This window comes from Borostomias antarcticus (genome assembly GCF_949987555.1).
Source record: "Borostomias antarcticus genome assembly, chromosome: 17".
Taxonomy (NCBI): domain Eukaryota; kingdom Metazoa; phylum Chordata; class Actinopteri; order Stomiiformes; family Stomiidae; genus Borostomias; species Borostomias antarcticus.
Genome location: NC_140250.1, coordinates 1,600,595 through 1,618,455, shown reverse-complemented (window position 1 = coordinate 1,618,455; position 17,861 = coordinate 1,600,595). Strand labels below are relative to the sequence as shown.

At 49.0% G+C, this 17,861-nt stretch overlaps 1 protein-coding gene across 2 annotated transcripts in view; it reads left to right on the top strand.

The window, feature by feature from the left end:
* Positions 1-6,764: 6,764 nt before the first annotated feature.
* adisspb (adipose secreted signaling protein b) overlaps positions 6,765-17,861 on the top strand; it is a 16,842-nt gene continuing 5,745 nt past the window's right edge. Inside the window, exons 1-4 of one of the 2 annotated variants that reach the window (XM_084451789.1) lie at positions 6,795-6,903; positions 7,893-8,008; positions 10,333-10,473; positions 14,744-14,880. In XM_084451789.1, the coding sequence (XP_084307915.1) occupies positions 10,455-10,473; positions 14,744-14,880 (156 nt within the window). In that variant the 5' untranslated portion in view covers positions 6,795-6,903; positions 7,893-8,008; positions 10,333-10,454. Of the gene's footprint in view, positions 6,904-7,892; positions 8,009-10,332; positions 10,474-14,743; positions 14,881-17,861 lie in introns of both variants that reach the window. The other variant, XM_084451788.1, reaches the window with a different exon arrangement.

The window sequence follows — 17,861 nt, the reverse complement described above, 5'->3', positions numbered from 1 at the left end:
ATGACGATCCGATCCACATTGAAGATTAACAGACAGCTGAAGAGACGACTCGCAGACTGACGATCTCAACAAAGTTCACCACTCGGCCACCTAGCCAGCTCCGTCAGTGTCTCTGCGTCCTTCGACTCCACAGTTACGCAGACCTACGCAGTTTGCTGGTCGCTTGCTTGTTAGCAAAGTCCAGGCAACAGTACGTGCTACTTGGTTAGCAGCTAGCTAACTTTGTTCTTCTTGGGTTGAGTTATCCACTCAAAACCTAGTCACAGTAACACCAATATATTTACTGAAAAGTCCTGGTCGAACACTTTCTATAAATGGTGTTTAAAACATTAACAAAACCGTTTGGTTCACTATAGAGCCGTACTAATGCGACTTCTTCACCCGTTTCCCACTTCGCCCACGTTTTACCCACGCTCACCCACACCCCCCATTCCGTCCTTTGACCTTGCATGTCATTGGCTGGTTAGCAACAGTTACAAAAATATTATTAATTCAGAAAACATTTATCTACTTCTTTCTTCTTATTTGTACATACATTTTAAAGCATTTTACCAGATACCATTACACAACAAATAATTAACATTATAAATGTAATTTCCAGTAAAACCTGAACATAACGAAATATTCACTTCTGTCAATGGGCTGTATCGTAACTTCATTGCTGGTCGATGAATTGTAACTTTTTAACCACAAAGGCTTTTTATTAGACTATGAACTTACTTATTCAACCTTATATTTATAGAGACATCAATAAATTCAACAGAGTTACACCTAGCAACATCAACAACCTCTGCCTGTGAGATCTGTAGCCACTCACAGGCCAGTGCGGAGATGTAATCCCGCCACCTGGTCCTTGATCTACCCTGCGGCCTCCTCCCAGCTGGACATGCCTGGAACACCTCCCTAGGGAGGCGTCCTCACTAGATGTCCAAACCACCTCAGCTAGCTCCACTCCGAGTCTCTCATGGATGACTGAACTTCTCACCTGGTCTCTAAGGGAGACACCAGCCACCCACCTGAGAAAAATCATCTCAGCCGCTTGTATCCATAATCTCTTTCTTTTGGTCATGACCCATCCTTCATGACCATAGGTGAAAGCAGGAAAGAAGATAGACTGGTAGATCAAGAGCTTTGCCTTTTGGCTCAGCTCTCTTTTCGTCACAACAGGGCGGTAAAGAGATTGCAGAACCGCTACTGCTGCTCCGATTCTCCGGCCAAACTCCCGCTCCATAGTCCGCTCACTTGTGAATAAGGCCCCCCGATACTTGAACTCCTTCACTTGGAGTAAGGACTCATTCCCTACTTGGAGTGGACAATCCACCAGTTTCCTGCTGAGAACCATAGCCTCAGATTTGGAGGTGCTGATTTTCATCCCAGCCGCGAACCGATCCAGAGATTGCTGGAGGTCACAGGCCGATGAGGCCATCAGGACCACATCATCTGCAAACAGCAGCAACGCGATCCCCAGCTTACTGAACTGCAAGCCCGCCCCTCCACGGCTACGCCTCGATATCCTGTCCATGAAAATCACAAACGAGATTGGTGACAAAGCGCAGCCCTGACGGAGGCCAATTCCTAGCGGAAAAGAATCTGACTTACTGCCGAGGACGGGACACGGCTCTCGCTCTGGGTGTACAGAGATTGGAGGGCCCTGAACAGGGACCCCCTCACCCCATACTCCCGCAGAATCCTCCACAATATCTCTTGACGGACCCGGTCATAAGCCTTCTCCAAATCCAGAAAACACATGTAGACAGGTTGGGCAAACTCCCAAGCCCCCTTTAAGATCCTCGCAAGAGTGAAGAGCTGGTCAGTGGTTCTGACCGAAAGTCCTTCTTCATGGTTTCTCCAAACTCCTCCCACACCCGCTGCTTTGCCTTACTAATACTCCCGAATACATAGTAATGATTGTGTAATAAGTGGGTAACTAAGTGGTAATAACATAAACCAAAACCTGGCCTGAGTAGGACAGAAGCAGAACACAGAAAGCCACACCCATCTCACACATACACACACAATACATGTACATTTATACCTACATACACCCATACGTACGTATTACGTAACACTGCTTCATTGTCAGTCTTGTGTGTGTTTGGTTGTACTTTGTACCGGATGCCAGACGGTAGCAAACACCACTCTCTGCCTTGGTATGCTTGGACCTGTCACAACATGTCTTCTGTGATAAATATTTGTAAGCCGGTATCTCCCCACTGTTTATCCAATCAGGTAGTGATGAAAACATTATTAGCCAAAAGTTATAAATGTTTGAGGTTTTGCCCTGAAACCTCAGATGTCACTGTAGGCTACTTTGGGCTTGGTTTGTTGACAATAAAACATTAAGTCTCTAACATCAAGTTATTGACTGTGTACAAAAGGTTACAGGTACAAAGTCCCTGGATGTTTCACCTTGAAAGTGATAGTAAAAGCACTTTGGAAAGAATACAAAGGAGGAGGAGTTAGAGTGACAGCCTATTTAAGTGAGAGGAGTGTCAGGAAAACACAAGTGTAGTAGTTATTTCAACGGGAAACATGGGAATAATCTACTCATACTTCTACCCAGAGGTAAGTAGGCTAAACTTGTACAATTTTAAGTTAAGGTTAACATACAGCCTTGAGGTCAGTGTAAGGGTTACTCCCAACATTTCTGTAGAAATTACTGCTAGTTTTCATGATCCAATTCTCATGATCCATGTTTTGTTTGTCCTAATTCATAATACATGAGGCTGATATCAAATTTCAAATGGGAAAGGCTAAACAGGTGGTACTCATCTCTAAAGGGTTCTTCTTCTTCGTTAGGGTCAGTTGTTTCTCCTCTCCCCCCCAGGATGGGGGCCGAAGGGCTATCCTTTTTCACCCCGAGCCTGAGTGAGGGGTCACCCGGGCTATATATCCGGGCACACCTCCAGGAGCCATGTCACTGTTTCGTCTTCCACAACCGTCAGGCCACGCATTCGTTATTGAAAGAAATAAAGTGTAAAAGCATTGTTAATATATTAGCAGTCACACTTACAGCTTAACTTTAGCCATATCCAATCCCAGAACCAAAACGTGTGTCAAGAAAAACTTGTATGTCTTGTATGTCGGATATATCTGCAATTTTTTATCTGCAAACTTGTTAGAACATTATAGGCTAGCCTTTGGGTTTGCACTCATCGTAGAGGTCAAAGCCTCATCTGCAACATAAGCTACTCTGTTAAAGTCATTATAAGAGAAAAGTAAATATGACATACTCGTAGCAGATAGCCTAACTGTTTGTCTGCTTCCAGCCTGAAGAAGAGGCAGGTGAGGAGGGACAGCCTTGCCAGGAGGACCTATCATCACCTGATGGGTGAGTTACCTGTATTTACACACACACACACACACACACACACACACACACACACACACACACGCTCTCTCTCTCTGAAGGTTGCTCTCTCAGGTGCACTCTATCGCTCTCTAAACTCTATCTCTCTCTATCTCTATCTCTATCTCTTTCTATCTCTCTATCTCATTCTCTCTTTCTCTTTCTCTCTCTCTCTATCTCTCTCTCTATCGCTTTCTCTCTCTCTTTCTCTCTCTCTCTCTCTCTTTCTCTTTCTATCTCTGTCTCTTTCTCTCTCTGTCTCTCTCTCTCTCTCTCTCTCTCTCTCTCTCTCTCTCTCTCTCTTTGTGTTGGTTTGCCAGTGTGGTCAAAGTTCAATATAATCTCTTCCTGGCGAGGCCTTTATCTACCTTTATGGAGATTAAAAGCTGTGTAGCTTTGTGTAGTGTAGTTTTGCAACACAAACTTTTGTCATCAGTGTTGCTCAGAGTCCCCCCCCCCTCCCTCCACAGGACAACTGAGCCAGAAGAAGAGGACACACATTCGGGGGGACCAGGCCAGGGGTCTCTAGAGGCACTGGATGTAAGCGTTTTACATTATATTACAGTCAGACACTTTTATCCAAAGCGACTTATAACAAGTACATTTGTCTAGAGTAAGTGAACTGTACAATGTAAAATGGAGGTTTCCCCCAGAAATTGTGTACGCATCAACCCCCAAAATACCCATTATACAGCTAAAATTATATACAGGAAACCCCTATATAGTGAGGCTTTTTTCATACACACCAAAAGTCGGAGTATCATAATGGGTAATGGTAAGAAATCATTATGGAGAGTTACATGGTGAGCTAAGTGGAGGACATACTTTCTCCTTGTTTCAATGACATAAATATCAAGTAGCCTAAACAAGATGAACAACTACACCGAACAGGGGTGATAGAGAGTATAGGGAGATCGAATGACCATTCAGACAACATTTAGAAGCATTCTCCTGAACAGATGTGTCAACATTCAGAAGCCACATCTTAACCCCATTCTATGCAAACAGGACAACCATACAGCATACTTTCATATGTATACAGTACACATACAGTAGACTATAGCTCAGCTATTTATAACTTAAATCTTCCTTCTAGGGTATAGAAAGGTATACATGTTTTTCCCCCTAAACAGAAAATCCAACTGTTTGTTTCTGAATCCCTCATTTTAGGATGTTGACAACCCGCATGATGTTGACAGAATTAACATCATCGTGAGGTTGGGAGGAGGGAAGACGATGGAGGTGGACGTGTTTCCTCTGGAGAGAATCAGGACTGTGCTGGAGATGATGTGTTCAAAGGCAGGAAAAAACCCCAACAAAATGCAGCTAGTTTTTGGAGGTAAAGAAAGAATGAGAACCATTCCTTTCTCTGTTTTTAAATACCGTTTAGCATTCTGAAACGGTGTCCTTCCCCTGTCTTAAAAGGCCTTCCATGTAGGCAGACACTTTTACAGAAGCTGACCCATGCGTGATAATGTCTATTCTCTGCTCACACAGAGGTTCTGGACAAGGACAAGACCATCAGAGACTACAAACTACGCCGTGGAAGCACAGTCAATCTCATTCATACTTAGCCAATATTTAACAAAAATCTGTTTCAAAACATTTTAACTGAGCTATCTGGGGAGAGGATGGTGCTAATCGCTGGGGAAAGATGGGTTTATAGCTCAATGGTGTATATCTATAGAACATGGGTAAGCTGGGTGTATAGCTCAATGATATATATCTATAGAACATGGGTAAGCTGTATAGCTCAATGGTATATATCTACAGAACATGGGTAAGCTGGGTGTATAGCTCAATGGTGTATATCTATAGAACATGGGTAAGCTGGGTGTATAGCTCAATGGTATATATCTATAGAACATGGGTAAGCTGTATAGCTCAATGGTATATATCTACAGAACATGGGTAAACTGGGTGTATAGCTCAATGGTATATATCTATAGAACATGGGTAAGCTGTATAGCTCAATGGTGTATATCTATAGAACATGGGTAAGCTGGGTGTATAGCTCAATGGTATATATCTATAGAACATGGGTAAGCTGGGTGTATAGCTCAATGGTATATATCTACAGAACATGGGTAAGCTGTATAGCTCAATGGTATATAGCTATAGAACGTGGGTAAGCTGGGTGTATAGCTCAATGGTATATAGTTTAGAACGTGGGTAAGCTGTATAGCTCAATGGTATATAGCTATAGAACGTGGGTAAGCTGTATAGCTCAATGGTGTATATCTATAAAACATGGGTAAGTGTACGGTTAAGTATAATGGAGCTGTTAACTGGAACAAGTTACGTTTGCATGCTAAAAGCATTACAAATAAAAATAAAACCTATAATATAGACTATAATATAGACTCATAGGAATGTCAGTCTGCAATTACCCAGTCCTAGTAGTCATGTTGTTGTGGTTGCTGTTGCTTGCTTTGTTTTGTTAACTCTAATTGTGTTGGGTTATTGTTGAAGAATGTTTATCTGATTTGTGGTTATTGTGGTTTGTTTATTGCTGGGTGCTGCCAAGCCATGCAGTCTTCCACTCACATCAAGGTCCACAATGAGAATACGTCTGAGACCTTATTGTGTTGTCCTTGACAGTGTTTTAAAGCTATGATGTGATCAGTTGTGGTCCTAATATTGTGTCAAATAAATGTAACTAAAATAGTCTAGGCTATCAATCAATCAATCAAAGCTTTATTTATATAGCGCATTTCATACCCAGAGGCAACACAATGCGCTTTACAGAGAACAAGGGAGGTGGGCATACATCCCACCCCTACATATTCCAGAGGGAAGCAAAAAACAGTAATCACCCGGGGGCCAGGTCCATAAAGCACCACATGTAGCATAACAGTTGAAAATAGTCTAATATCCATTCATACAGTTAACTGTGTCATCAGGGTCTGGAGGTTCATTTTATTTGTAATATTTTATACCACTAAAATGTGCAATAAAACATGTTATGTGTTTATTGTTTGTCAAGTCATCGATATGTTGCTAGAAAAACACGTTCTTAATGTAATAGTGTTAAAAGTCTTCTAAATGTCTACACAGCCATGATAAGAATTCACCACTGGGTTGTATTTGAAATGTAAGAACTCACAATGTCCACCAGGTGGCGACCTCATACCATGAATGGTAAGCGCAAGCAGCCTCTTTAAACCTCTGCCTGGTATGCATTTCTGACAGATAAGATATCCTACGTGTAAAAGAGCCAGCGTATTTTTAGTGGATTAAATGTCTGCCGTGACATTCAGACATCTCCAAACGCTGTATGAAATAGACGGTGTTTGACACAAGTCAAGTGTTTCATTAGCCTACTGGATAATGTACATAAATGATTTAGCTAACCACGTGACCAATGCGGAAATTGGCACAAAAGCAGCGAAAGCGGAGTGGATGCGCGCGGCTCTCCGTTCTTCAGTTGCGTTCCGTATTTTAGGGGCCGATGCTATTCGTTGGTGACTTGGGAGTAACATGATCTAGCGAAAGACTCCTTTCAAAAGCAACCGAATTTGCACCGAGAAGGTACACACTTGCTGAACTTATAGGTACGTTGCAGACCGAATTCTGACTGCTTGTTACATTGTATCAACTCTGTCGTAACTTCTTCCAGTCGTGGTGCGCGCGTGCGGGCATGACAGGTGGCACGAGCTGATATTTGTAGATTCGGTATGTCCGCTTTACTGCTGTAAATAAACGTGTCCCTCTGACATTAAAGATTCTAGCTCTATAAATAAAACGGTGCATTTAGGGCTATGCAATAAAACGTACCTATTTCAAGCAGTCTTGTCCTAAATACATATTGGAATATGCTCTCACTGACTGCCACATATGGTGCTACCGTGTTTTCAGACTGCAGAATTCGTTTTGAGTCCTTCATTGTTTTGGTGTTGTAGGCTATTCCCTGAAAGCTCACCATAACATCGATTAACATCCCAACCTTCAGTTCCTCACCTACGGGTCGCACTGATGGAAACTAGGCTACACCAAGAATGCTGTCCACTGATGTTAAGAGCCTATTTTAATGAATAACCACATTGTTTATTTGCTAGCCCCTCAGGCAAATCTCTCACTGCACTTATGGTCAGTTAGCCTACAGTGTGGTGCTGGATTCGTGAATGCGTAAAATACAGCCACGGACTTCAATCATGCTAAAGCCTTTCTCTCATTATTGTAGCACATTATTGTAGCACTACGTATTGGTGTTATATGATCTCTGTCCCTATTTCTAGAAGCATACCCTGCAGGCTGATTCTCCAGGTAGCCAGGCTTTTCAGCACCAGAGGGTTAGCCTATATGTCTGAGTCCCTTGACAGACTTTCTAATGATAGTTTAATTAGAAACAAATTCATCCATAATTTCAACAATTTCTCCTCGGTTATAAATAAAGTAGACTATCTATCTTTATAGTAACACGTTTAGTTGCTCAGATGACAGGAGCATCACACTGACGGGGGGATAGAGGGGTAGTGACTGTGTGCTACTGTGCTATTTTCAATGGACTTGATATTAGGTTCATTGATCTTGTTTTTGGCAGGGTGAGAAGAAGCAGGATCGTCACATACGGTCGTTGTTGTCTTTCCCAGGCTCTGTTGAACTCAGACGAGGAGGTTCAAGCCTCTGGTGCTTCTAGGTCCAGGACTTCTTCTGACAGTGAGTCGCTCTGGACGTAGCAAACCGACCTCCTATAGCCCCACGACCTTAGCCTCAACTTGAGTTTCATAGATCTCAAGATGACTGGAAAGGTTTGAGCATTGTAGTATTGAGTGCGGTGTTAAAAAGTTCATGTCTTTCTATCTACCATAAGCCAAGTTTACTCATGTTCATATCCCATCACATTTTCTTGGGTTCACAGTTTTGGCAAGTCAGTGGTCAATGTTAATTTTCCAGTGCCAGAAGAGCATGTCTTTTAGCTAAGAACCACTCACCATTCTGTTGAGTCAAGGTTTTCTTGGTTTGGTTCAATCTTCAAAGTCTCAAAAACAAGTACTAGAAACTGTCTGATGCAAAAGTTTTACTGCTGGGCTCAGAGTTGATACAGCAATAAAGTATAGATTAGAGTATAGAGAGAGTATAGATTCCGGAATCTAACTGCACTGTTACATCACTAGGTTTCTGAAACACCCTGTGGACATTTTTTAGAAACAGTTGACCTCCGGTGGACATCTTTTAGACCCAGTTTTACAATCATAGCTCTCAATTCATGTGCTTCAACTTTCCTCTCCTAACGACTGTGTGTTCATATCAAACTCCTCAACTTTCCTCTCTTCACGATAGACTGTTCTCCACTCTCCTTACTTTCATGATAGTGTGTTTAGCCATCTCTCTCATCTTTCCCTTTTAAAAGCCTGCTCTTCTAACCTTGGTCGGTTTTTCTGATCTTTTCCTACTCCTTATCTCCCCTCCACTGCCCTTTTTTTGGGGCGGCTGTAGCTCACTTGGTAGAGCGGGTCGTTCAGCGATCCAAGGGTCAGTGGTTCGAATCCCAGCTCCGACTGTCCATATGTCGAAGTGTCCTTGAGCAAGACACCTCACCCCAAATAGCTCCCAATGAGCAGGTTAGCGCCTTGCATGGCAGCTGCCGCCATTGGTGTGTGAATGGGTGAATGAGAGGCCATTGTAAAGCGCTTTGAGTGCCGCTAAGGTGGAAAAGCGCTATATAAGTCCATTTACCATTTTCTTAGATGATCTCATCTGACCTCTGCAGGTGTTCAGCCCTACAACTCAGGTCAACCAGAGTTCAGCTTCTGTTTCTCATCCAGCACTATTCAAACTGGATCTGAGATGATCACTTTAATCAACATCAATGAGATGATTAGTATGAGATGATTCATGAAAATAATCACAACAGTTCGTCTTCATTGCATTCATATATGCAATATTTTCCCTCCCATTTCCAGACCTGTGCAGTAGCCTGGCTGTAGCATCGTTCACTAACATTTAATCTGAAATTACAGCAGCGAGTGACTGGAGCTTCACCCCCACAGTCCTCCTTTAACCCTAATCCTCTTAGAATGTTTGGTGTGTGTGTGTATGTGTGTGTGTGTGTGCGCGTGGGCGTGTGTGTGTGCGTGTGCGTGCGTGTGTGTGCGCGTGTGTGTGTGTGTGTCTTTAATTGAAGTCTCTGCCGGGAGTCTCCTGCCCTGCTGGGCCCTGTTTGAACCACCATGCGAACCCGGGTCCTGGATTTAGACAAATAGCAGCTTGCTTTAGCCCCGGGAGAAGCTTTGATTTCCTGATTTCATTAATGATCGGATTTGACCCTGGCCCCACCCCCCCTTCTCCTTTTCTTGGAAACACATTTATGATTCATATCATTCATAGGTTTTTTTTTTTCAACATGAGGAAGATCCTCTTCCTTCTCATTTTTACCCCTTGTAGACTATACTTCCCCTCTCTCTCTCTCTCTCTCTCTCTAAAATTGAATATATTTGTATCTCTCTCACTCTTTCTCTATTTAAGCAATAAGACATGAGATGGAATGCTTTACTGTGGTTAATTGGCACGGCTGTGGTGCGGCCGCAGGCACAACGCGAAGCGGAGCACCGTAGACACCACAGCCGTGCCAATAAACCACAGTAAAGCACGACCTCCAGTGTCTTATTGCTTTTATACAACAGCACTGCACTGTCGTTAATTTTATTTCGGAAAAAGACAAGTTTATAGTGTTCAGTTTTGCTTAAATATGTTGTTTCAGACCTCCGCGATACAACAGCTAGTTCCGACTTTGATTACGATTGCTAGGCAACGCGAGTACGCTACGAGCGACAGGGAGTAGGAATACATCTGGTGATTAACCCAGTGCCATTATAGGGTTTTAAGGCACTGCTTGGAATGCGTCTTAGCCAATCACAATGCGCGGTCGGAACTAGCTGTTGTATAAATGTGTGTATCTCTCTCCTCACCTCCTGACTGTTGGCCGGGTCAGGTTCATCTGTGGCGTCAACCCTTGTTTATTGTCATCCTCTGTGTCCCAGGGTGGATTCGAGGTCGTACGGCAGACATGGCCAGACTGTGAGAGGCCTTGGGACCGCGACAGACCGCCACAGAGTGTGTTTCGACACGCGCACGCGTCCGTTTTGGACCGAGTTGGGCCGGCATGGCCACTGCTAGGAAGAGTAAGTACAGAACCTCAAGTGAACGCCGACTACACGTAGCAGAATGTGTACGGTAACCTCACGTGCCCGAAGCCTCCATTTTGTATCACAAGGGAACCCATGGCTCTGATAAGGGCATTCTCTCATCTCATTAGTCGACTTCTCTTCCCATCACTCCACCCGTGTCTTCCAACATTTCTCTGTCTCTGTGGGGTTTCAATTGTAAACGGTGATATTCTGTGAAACCCTCCGTGCCATGTTAACCAGGTGTAGCCAAGGCTACTTTACTGCCCTAATTTTCTCACCTTTCTTCCTTACAGAAGGGCTCCTCTGTGAGAAAGCAACTTAGTGTAAGCCCTTTTAAGCTCCACTACTCTTTGTCAACCCAGGGCTACTGTGGGGGATTACCAAGGGTGGTTGGGGCCGCTCTAGACCAGACCCATTGTTGATGTGTCTGGCTCAGGTTCCCTGACTAGACTACCCCTGTAGTCACCCATCAACACGGTGTGGTTTCCACACTTCCCCTAAGACCGGCTGGCCAGTCAACAGTGACCTGTTCTTGGTCCAGTGGTTTAGAATCCTCACCGCCAGGCACACAAACTGACGTTAAGGCACACAAACTGACGTTAAGGCACACAAACTCTCAAACTCACAATCTCACAGGTCTCCTCCAACAAATATCTTGGTGTAGAGAGGAAAAACATGGAAACAGCCAGACCCGGGGGAGCGTGTGTGTGTGTGTGTGTGTGTGTCATGTTTTTATAGCCATCATTAATACATCTCATATCCCCCCCGGAGGAGACAGTCTTTGTTCTTGCCCACAAAGAACTTTCCCTACGTCCTTGTCCTGCCTCTGCTTAGGTTACTGAGAGAGAGATGGGGGGGGAGAGAGGGGAAGGGAGGGAGGGAGGAAGGGAGAGAGGGAGGGGGAGAGAGAGGGAGGGGGGGAGAGGGGAGGGGGGGAGAGAGAGAGAGGGGGTGGAGGGAGGGAGGGAGAGAGGAAGGGAGAGGGAGGGGGAGAGAGAGACGTGAGCATCTCCATAGAACGTGCGTTTGGAAGCTCAAAGAACTCTCGTCAAGATGTCTTCTCTAAAAAAGAATAAGGGAGTCGGAAACGAGCGAGAGAGAGAGAGAGAGGGAGAGAGAGAGAGAGAGAGAGAGAGAGAGGTGGAGAGAAAGAGCCGGACAATAGCGTGCATGTGATGGGTGTCAGACGGAGAGATGGAGAGATTGAGAGGGAGAGATGGAGAGATTGAGATGGAGAGATTGAGAGGGAGAGATTGAGAGGGAGAGATTGAGAGGGAGAGATTGAGAGGGAGAGATGGAGAGGGAGAGATGGAGAGGGAGAGATGGAGAGGGAGAGATGGAGAGGGAGAGGGAGAGGGAGAGATGGAGAGGGAGAGGGAGAGATGGAGAGGGAGAGATGGAGAGAGGGAGAGATGGAGGGAGAGATGGAGAGGTGGAGAGGTGGAGAGGGAGAGGTGGAGAGAGGGAGAGATGGAGAGATGGAGAGGGAGAGAGATTGAGAGGGAGAGAGATTGAGAGGGAGAGAGGGAGAGATGGAGGGTAATCAGGAATCTAAGATCCAGTTGAGGCTGAAGGAAATGGTTATGAAGACAAAGACACAGATTTGGAGAGAGGGAGGGAGAGAGAGTGTGTGATTCCAGCCTATTTATTGCACTGTACTGTGTGTGTGTGCATGTGTGCATGTGTGTATGTGTGTATGTGTGTATGTGTGCTGTGTGTATGTGTGCTGTGTGTATGTGTGCGTGTGTGTGTGTGCGTGCTGTGTGTCAGATTGGATTTGCCTGTTCAAACCAGAGATTCAACGATTCGTTCTTCTTTTTTTTCTCATATTCCTAGAGAATGGGGATTGTCTGTCCTGTCTAAAAAGGCACAGACCTCTCAGCTGTGAGATCTTGAGACACAGAGGCCGGGCCAACAGCTTCCTCCTCGTCATGGACTAGCCACTCTGCTCATACCTGATTACAACACACACAAACCATAAATACACACCAGCCCATACCTGATTACAACACACACAAACCATAAATACACACCAGCCCATACCTGATTACAACACACACAAACCATAAATACACACCAACCCATACCTGATTACAACACACACAAACCATAATGGACACAAACCATAATGGACACCATAATGTTTTGTTTTTGTTTTTGTCATAAACTAATTCCTCTGTTACGCTGGGCTGGCCAGGCTCTTCCCCTGTTACGCTGTGCTGGCCAGGCTCTTCCTCTGTTACGCTGTGGGCTGGCCAGGCTCTTCCCCTGTTACGCTGGGCTGGCCAGGCTCTTCCTCTGTTACGCTGTGGGCTGGCCAGGCTCTTCCTCTGTTACGCTGGGCTGGCCAGGCTCTTCCTCTGTTACGCTGGGCTGGCCAGGCTCTTCCTCTGTTACGCTGGGCTGGCCAGGCTCTTCCCCTGTTACGCTGTGGGCAAACCGTTTGCCGGGAGGAAGTCGATGATAAGAGAACAGAAGGCTTTTAATTAGCGAAGGATAACATGCTAATGATGCTAAGCTAATGGATCATGCTAATGATGCTAAGCTAATGGATCATGTGCGTCTGGGGGAGCGTGGCGGCCATCGGGCTCTCAGCGGCCCGGTGACTAGTTGAAGGTCATGAATACTGCACATGCAAACATTACACACACACACACACACACACACACACACACAGTGTACATCTTTATTTAGCTCACCAGTAGTGGTTTCCTGTGGGGAAATCTGGATGCCAGCGATGGACATGGAGTCCTAGCGTGTTTACACAACGATCACAGCAAGTTACGGTGACCTCGTTAGCTTCCCACGAGAGAAAAACGTGACATTTTAAACTTTTGATTGTATATGATTGGGCCTATTCAAGACTTGAGAACAATGTCGAAAGATTTGAGAAACCATCTGTGTCCTCGGAGTCCAGTGAAGCTTGAACAAACTTCCTTTTTTGGGGGGGGAGGGTGTTATTCAAGTTTTTATTGCATGTATCTTGGTGCGTGACAGTACAGTGTTTCACATTGTGAGATGTTCTTTGTTGCTTACAATGCCATTTTAACCCCCAAACTAAATATTTGTTGTGAAGGAGGGAGACAAACCTGTTTAATGCGTAAAGATAAGAGTTGTACAGTACTGGAACAGAGTAAACCACAGTACAGTACTGGAACAGAGTAAACCACAATAACAACAGAGTTTCTGTCCTCCAAGGAATTTGTGTCAGTCTTGAGAAGAAACGTCTGCTTGTTGATCTAAATGGAGATCAGCATAATTAGAAAGTTAAATTAGGAGTTGTAAAAACAATCTCAGCACTGCAGTGTGTGTGTGTGTGTGTGTGTGTGCGCGTGTGCGTGCGTGCGTGCGTGCGTAACAGATCTGGCCAAAGCTTATCTCCATAACTATATTGAACATGAAGCAGTTGAGGTTATCTCTCCCTGTTTCTCTCTCACTCTCTCCCTCCCTCCCCCTCTCTCCCCTGTTCCTCTCTCTCTACCTCCATCACCCTGTTCCTTTCTCTCTCTCCCTCCCTCCCCCCTCTCTCTCCCTGCCCCTCCCCTCCCCTGTTTCTCTCTCCCCCCTGGTTCTCTCCCTCCCCCTCTCTCTCTCTCTCTCTCTCTCTCTCTCTCTCTCTCTCTCTCTCTCTCTCTCCCTCCCCTCCCCTGTTTCTCTCTCCCCCCTGGTGCTCTCCCTCTCCCTCCCTCTCTCTCCCTCTCTCCCTCCCTCCCCTCTCTCTCCCTGCCCCTCCCCTGTTTCTCTCTCCCCCCTGTTGCTCTCTCCCTCCCTCTCTCTCTCTCTCTCTCTCTCTCTCTCTCTCTCCCTCCCCCTCTCTCTCCCTGCCCCTCCCCTCCCCTGTTTCTCTCTCCCCCCTGTTGCTCTCTCTCTCCCTCTCTCTCCCTCTCTCTCTCTCTCTCTCTCTCCCCTCCCCTCCTCTACTGACCTGTTGAATGTTTTCTAGATGAGATCAGTGCTTGGAGTCTGATAAGAGGGGCAGTGACGTATGTATTTCTATCCAGGGGCTTATTGCTCCCAGTGATAACTTGAATTACTTCAAAGTGCCGTCCATTCCATGATGACGCTTATAAGGGGTTGACAGGGGCTCTAGCAAGGAGTGTGTGTGTGTGTGTGTGTGTGTGCGCTCGCGGATATGGGTGTATGCAGGAGATGTTTCCCGTTCACTTAAGTGTGAATCGCTGTTTGTGCCACATTAAGGGGTGTGTGTGTGTGTGTGTGTGTGTGTGTCGCCTTATTGAGGCCGTTTCTCTTCTCTCCCCCCCAGACTCCGCGTCGAAGCAGGGGGGCGTGCGTTTCTCGGCGGAGGCGTCCCCCGCCCCCTCCCACGTGCACTTTGACGAGAAACTGCACGACTCGGTCGTCATGGTGATCCCCGAGCCTGACGGGAACTTCATGGTCAAGGTGGGGCTTTTGGATTAAGGACTGGCCTCATGGGTAATCGCTCACACACTACAAGCACACCAGACACACACACACACACACACATAGACACACACACACACACACACACATAGACACACACAGACACACACACACACACACACACACATAGACACACACACACACACACACACATAGACACACACAGACACACACACATAGACACACACATAGACACACACACAGACAGACAGACAGACAGACACACACACACACACGCACACACACACACACGACAGACAGACAGACAGACAGACAGACAGACACACACACACACCTCTTTTCCCTGGTTCCACCAGCAGGCTCGTATTGATGGATGGGACCGGGCGATATAACTCCATTAGATGGAGCATCAGGAAGCGCCCCGGGCCCTCGTTTGTTTTGGGGGAGATTAGATCCCGGCCTGCTCGCTCGTCCAGGCTTCCTGGTGTCCAATCAGAGCCCCCCCCCTCCGATCAGAGCCCCCCCCCTCCCTCTGAGAGCCCCGAGTCTCTGGGGAGGAGGGCTGCTCAGCGTCTCCCGGCCCTTTGGCCTCTTCCCGTCCGTCCTTCACGGCGAGGTCGCCGCGGGGTCGCCGCGGGGTCGAGGCTCATCTCCCCTATCTGACCTGAAGGCTCAGGAACACGAACGTTGGCGCTTCCTCGTCCGCCCCCCCCCCCCCCCACCTCCTTTTTCTCTCCACCTCTCCGCAGTTCTCCACGGCTCCACCTGTGCCCCCGGGAACCACCAGTTCCCCCTGACGTTCTGCCCAACACTGCCCGCCCAACACTGCTCGCCCAACACTCCCCACCCAACACTGCCCACCCAACACTGCCCGCCCAACACTCCCCGCCCAACACTCCCCGCCCAACACTCCCCACCCAACACTCCCCGCCCAACACTCCCCGCCCAACACTCCCCGCCCAACACTCCCCGCCCAACACTCCCCGCCCAACACTCCCCGCCCAACACTCCCCGCCCAACACTGCCCACCCAACACTCCCCACCCAACACTCCCCACCCAACACTCCCCGCCCAACACTCCCCACCCCCCACCCAACACTCCCCACCCAACACTCCCCGCCCAACACTCCCCACCCAACACTCCCCGCCCAACACTCCCCACCCAACACTCCCCACCCAACACTCCCTACCCAACACTGCCCACCCAACACTCCCCGCCCAACACTCCCCGCCCAACACTCCCCGCCCAACACTCCCCGCCCAACACTCCCCGCCCAACACTCCCCACCCAACACTCCCCACCCCCCGCCCAACACTCCCCGCCCAACACTCCCCACCCAACACTCCCCACCCCCCACCCAACACCCCCCACCCAACACTCCCCACCCAACACTCCCCACCCAACACTCCCCACCCAACACTCCCCACCCCCCACCCAACACTCCCCGCCCAACACTCCCCGCCCAACACTGCCCGCCCAACACTCCCCGCCCAACACTGCCCGCCCAACACTCCCCGCCCAACACTCCCCGCCCAACACTCCCCACCCAACACTCCCCGCCCAACACTCCCCGCCCAACACTCCCCGCCCAACACTCCCCGCCCAACACTCCCCACCCAACACTCCCCACCCAACACTCCCCGCCCAACACTCCCCGCCCAACACTCCCCCCCCAACACTCCCCGCCCAACACTGCCCGCCCAACACTCCCCACCCAACACTCCCCGCCCAACACTCCCCGCCCAACACTCCCCGCCCAACACTCCCCGCCCAACACTCCCCGCCCAACACTCCCCGCCCAACACTCCCCACCCAACACTCCCCACCCAACACTCCCCGCCCAACACTCCCCGCCCAACACTCCCCACCCAACACTCCCCACCCAACACTCCCCACTCCCCGCCCAACACTCCCCACTCCCCGCCCAACACTCCCCACCCAACACTCCCCGCCCAACACTCCCCACCCAACACTCCCCACCCAACACTCCCCGCCCAACACTCCCCGCCCAACACTCCCCACCCAACACTCCCCACCCAACACTCCCCGCCCAACACTCCCCACCCAACACTCCCCGCCCAACACTCCCCGCCCAACACTCCCCGCCCAACACTCCCCGCCCAACACTCCCCGCCCAACACTCCCCGCCCAACACTCCCCGCCCAACACTCCCCGCCCAACACTCCCCGCCCAACACTCCCCGCCCAACACTCCCCACCCAACACTCCCCACCCAACACTCCCCGCCCAACACTCCCCGCCCAACACTCCCCACCCAACACTCCCCACCCAACACTCCCCACTCCCCGCCCAACACTCCCCACCCAACACTCCCCGCCCAACACTCCCCACCCAACACTCCCCACCCCCCACCCAACACTCCCCGCCCAACACTCCCCGCCCAATACTCCCCACCCAACACTCCCCACCCAACACTCCCCGCCCAACACTCCCAGCCCAATACTCCCCACCCAACACTCCCCACCCAACACTCCCCGCCCAACACTCCCCGCCCAACACTCCCCGCCCAACACTCCCCACCCAACACTCCCCACCCAACACTCCCCACCCAACACTGCCCACCCAACACTCCCCGCCCAACACTCCCCGCCCAACACTCCCCGCCCAACACTCCCCGCCCAACACTCCCCGCCCAACACTCCCCGCCCAACACTCCCCGCCCAACACTCCCCGCCCAACACTCCCCACCCAACACTCCCCACCCCCCGCCCAACACTCCCCGCCCAACACTCCCCACCCAACACTCCCCACCCCCCACCCAACACTCCCCGCCCAACACTCCCCGCCCAACACTCCCCGCCCAACACTCCCCGCCCAACACTCCCCGCCCAACACTCCCCGCCCAACACTCCCCACCCAACACTCCCCGCCCAACACTCCCCGCCCAACACTCCCCGCCCAACACTCCCCACCCAACACTCCCCACCCAACACTCCCCACTCCCCGCCCAACACTCCCCACCCAACACTCCCCGCCCA